The 1,453-nt window shown below is 45.8% G+C and overlaps 1 protein-coding gene across 1 annotated transcript in view; it reads right to left on the bottom strand.

Annotated features, from left to right (window-relative positions):
• LOC117953076 (titin-like) overlaps positions 1 to 1,453 on the bottom strand; it is a 225,219-nt gene that overhangs the window by 149,401 nt on the left and 74,365 nt on the right. Inside the window, 3 exon segments of the mRNA XM_034885791.1 lie at positions 111 to 138; positions 763 to 1,048; positions 1,325 to 1,371. Of these exon segments, the coding sequence (XP_034741682.1) occupies positions 111 to 138; positions 763 to 1,048; positions 1,325 to 1,371 (361 nt within the window).

Genomic DNA, 1,453 nt, shown 5'->3' with positions numbered 1-1,453 from the left:
AAAACTCCACAACTCTATTCATATTATATTAGATATTATTTTACTTATACACCGGAATATAATACAACCGTTGTTTTATTCATTCATTCTCTTCATTTATTCATATTCACATAGAAACAGTCACAACTGAAAACTATTCTAATAGAAATGAAAAGAAATCTACTTTTTAACATCTTCAGTGTGACACCCCTCCAAAATAAAAGACTTCTAATTTTCCTCTATGGTCTTTATATGTTTATCTTTGTTGTGTGTTCTTTTTCCAAAATGTCTATTTGTACACCATGAACATGTGTGTATGTGTGTGTGTATGTGTGTGTGTGTGTGTGTGTGTGGGGGGGGGGGGGTGTATCTCTGTGTGTGTGCATCAGTGTTTGTGTAACTGTGTGTGTGTGTGTGTGTGTGTGTGTGTGTGTGTGTATCTCTGTGTCAGTGCATTAGTGTGTGTGTGTATCTGTCTGTGTGCATGTATCTCTGTGTGCGTGTATCTGTGTGTGTGTGTATGTGTGTGTATATCTGTGTGTGTGTATATCTTTGTGTGTGTGTATCTGTGTGTGTGTATCTCTCTCTGTGTTTGTCTGCGTGTGTGTATCTGTGTCTGTGTGTGCATCAGTGTGTGTGTATCTCTGTGTGTGTTTATGTGTGTCTCTGAAAAAACAGACTTTTGGATGTGAGAGCGTCTGATTGGCTGCTACCTTTAAAGCTCTCCCAGCCGTGATTGGCTGCTGATAATGAACTATAACAAGAGAATAAAGAGGAACTCACTTCTTGAGCTTGGCGCGGAGGTCTCCCTCCAGCTGCGCCGCCTCCTTCTTCTCGTCCACGTGCATGTCGGCGCTGCTCTCCACCTCGCCGTGCTTGTTGGCGGCGACGCAGCGGTACTGGCCCGAGTCCGACTTGGTGACCTCCCGGATCTCCAGCTTGGCCTCGCGGCCCTTCTGCTCGATGGAGATGCGCCCGCCGTGCGTGACCTGGCGCCACTTCCCCTTCATCCACTTCACGCTTGGGATCGGGTCGCCGCCCACCTTGGCGATGAAGGTGGCGGTTCCCTCTGCGGAGAGGCAACGAGTTAACACAAAATCTGTGAGTGTGTGTGTGTGTTGTGTGAAGTGTGTTGTGTGTTGTGTGTTGTCTGAAGTGTGTTGTGTGTTGTGTGTTGTTTGGCGATGAAGGTGGCGGTTCCCTCTGTAAGAGGCAGGAAACGAGTTAACAGAACATCTCTGTGTGTGTGTGTTGTGTACAGTGAGTTGTGTGTTGTCTGAAGTGTGTTGTCTGTTGTGTACAGTGTGTTATGTTTTGTGAGTTGTGTGTGTGTTGTGTATCTCACTCTCGGTGACGTGTCTAGTTCTCGGCTACTTGATGAAGATGTGTTGACTGTTGTGTGTTGTGTGTTGTGTGTTGTGTGTTGTGTATTGTGTGTGTTGTGTGGTGTGTGTGTGTTTTTGCGTTGTGTGTT

Source organism: Etheostoma cragini, chromosome 11 (assembly GCF_013103735.1).
Source record: "Etheostoma cragini isolate CJK2018 chromosome 11, CSU_Ecrag_1.0, whole genome shotgun sequence".
In the NCBI taxonomy this organism is placed as follows: domain Eukaryota; kingdom Metazoa; phylum Chordata; class Actinopteri; order Perciformes; family Percidae; genus Etheostoma; species Etheostoma cragini.
Note: the sequence above shows the minus strand (reverse complement) of the source record. Positions and strands in the feature narration are given on the sequence as shown.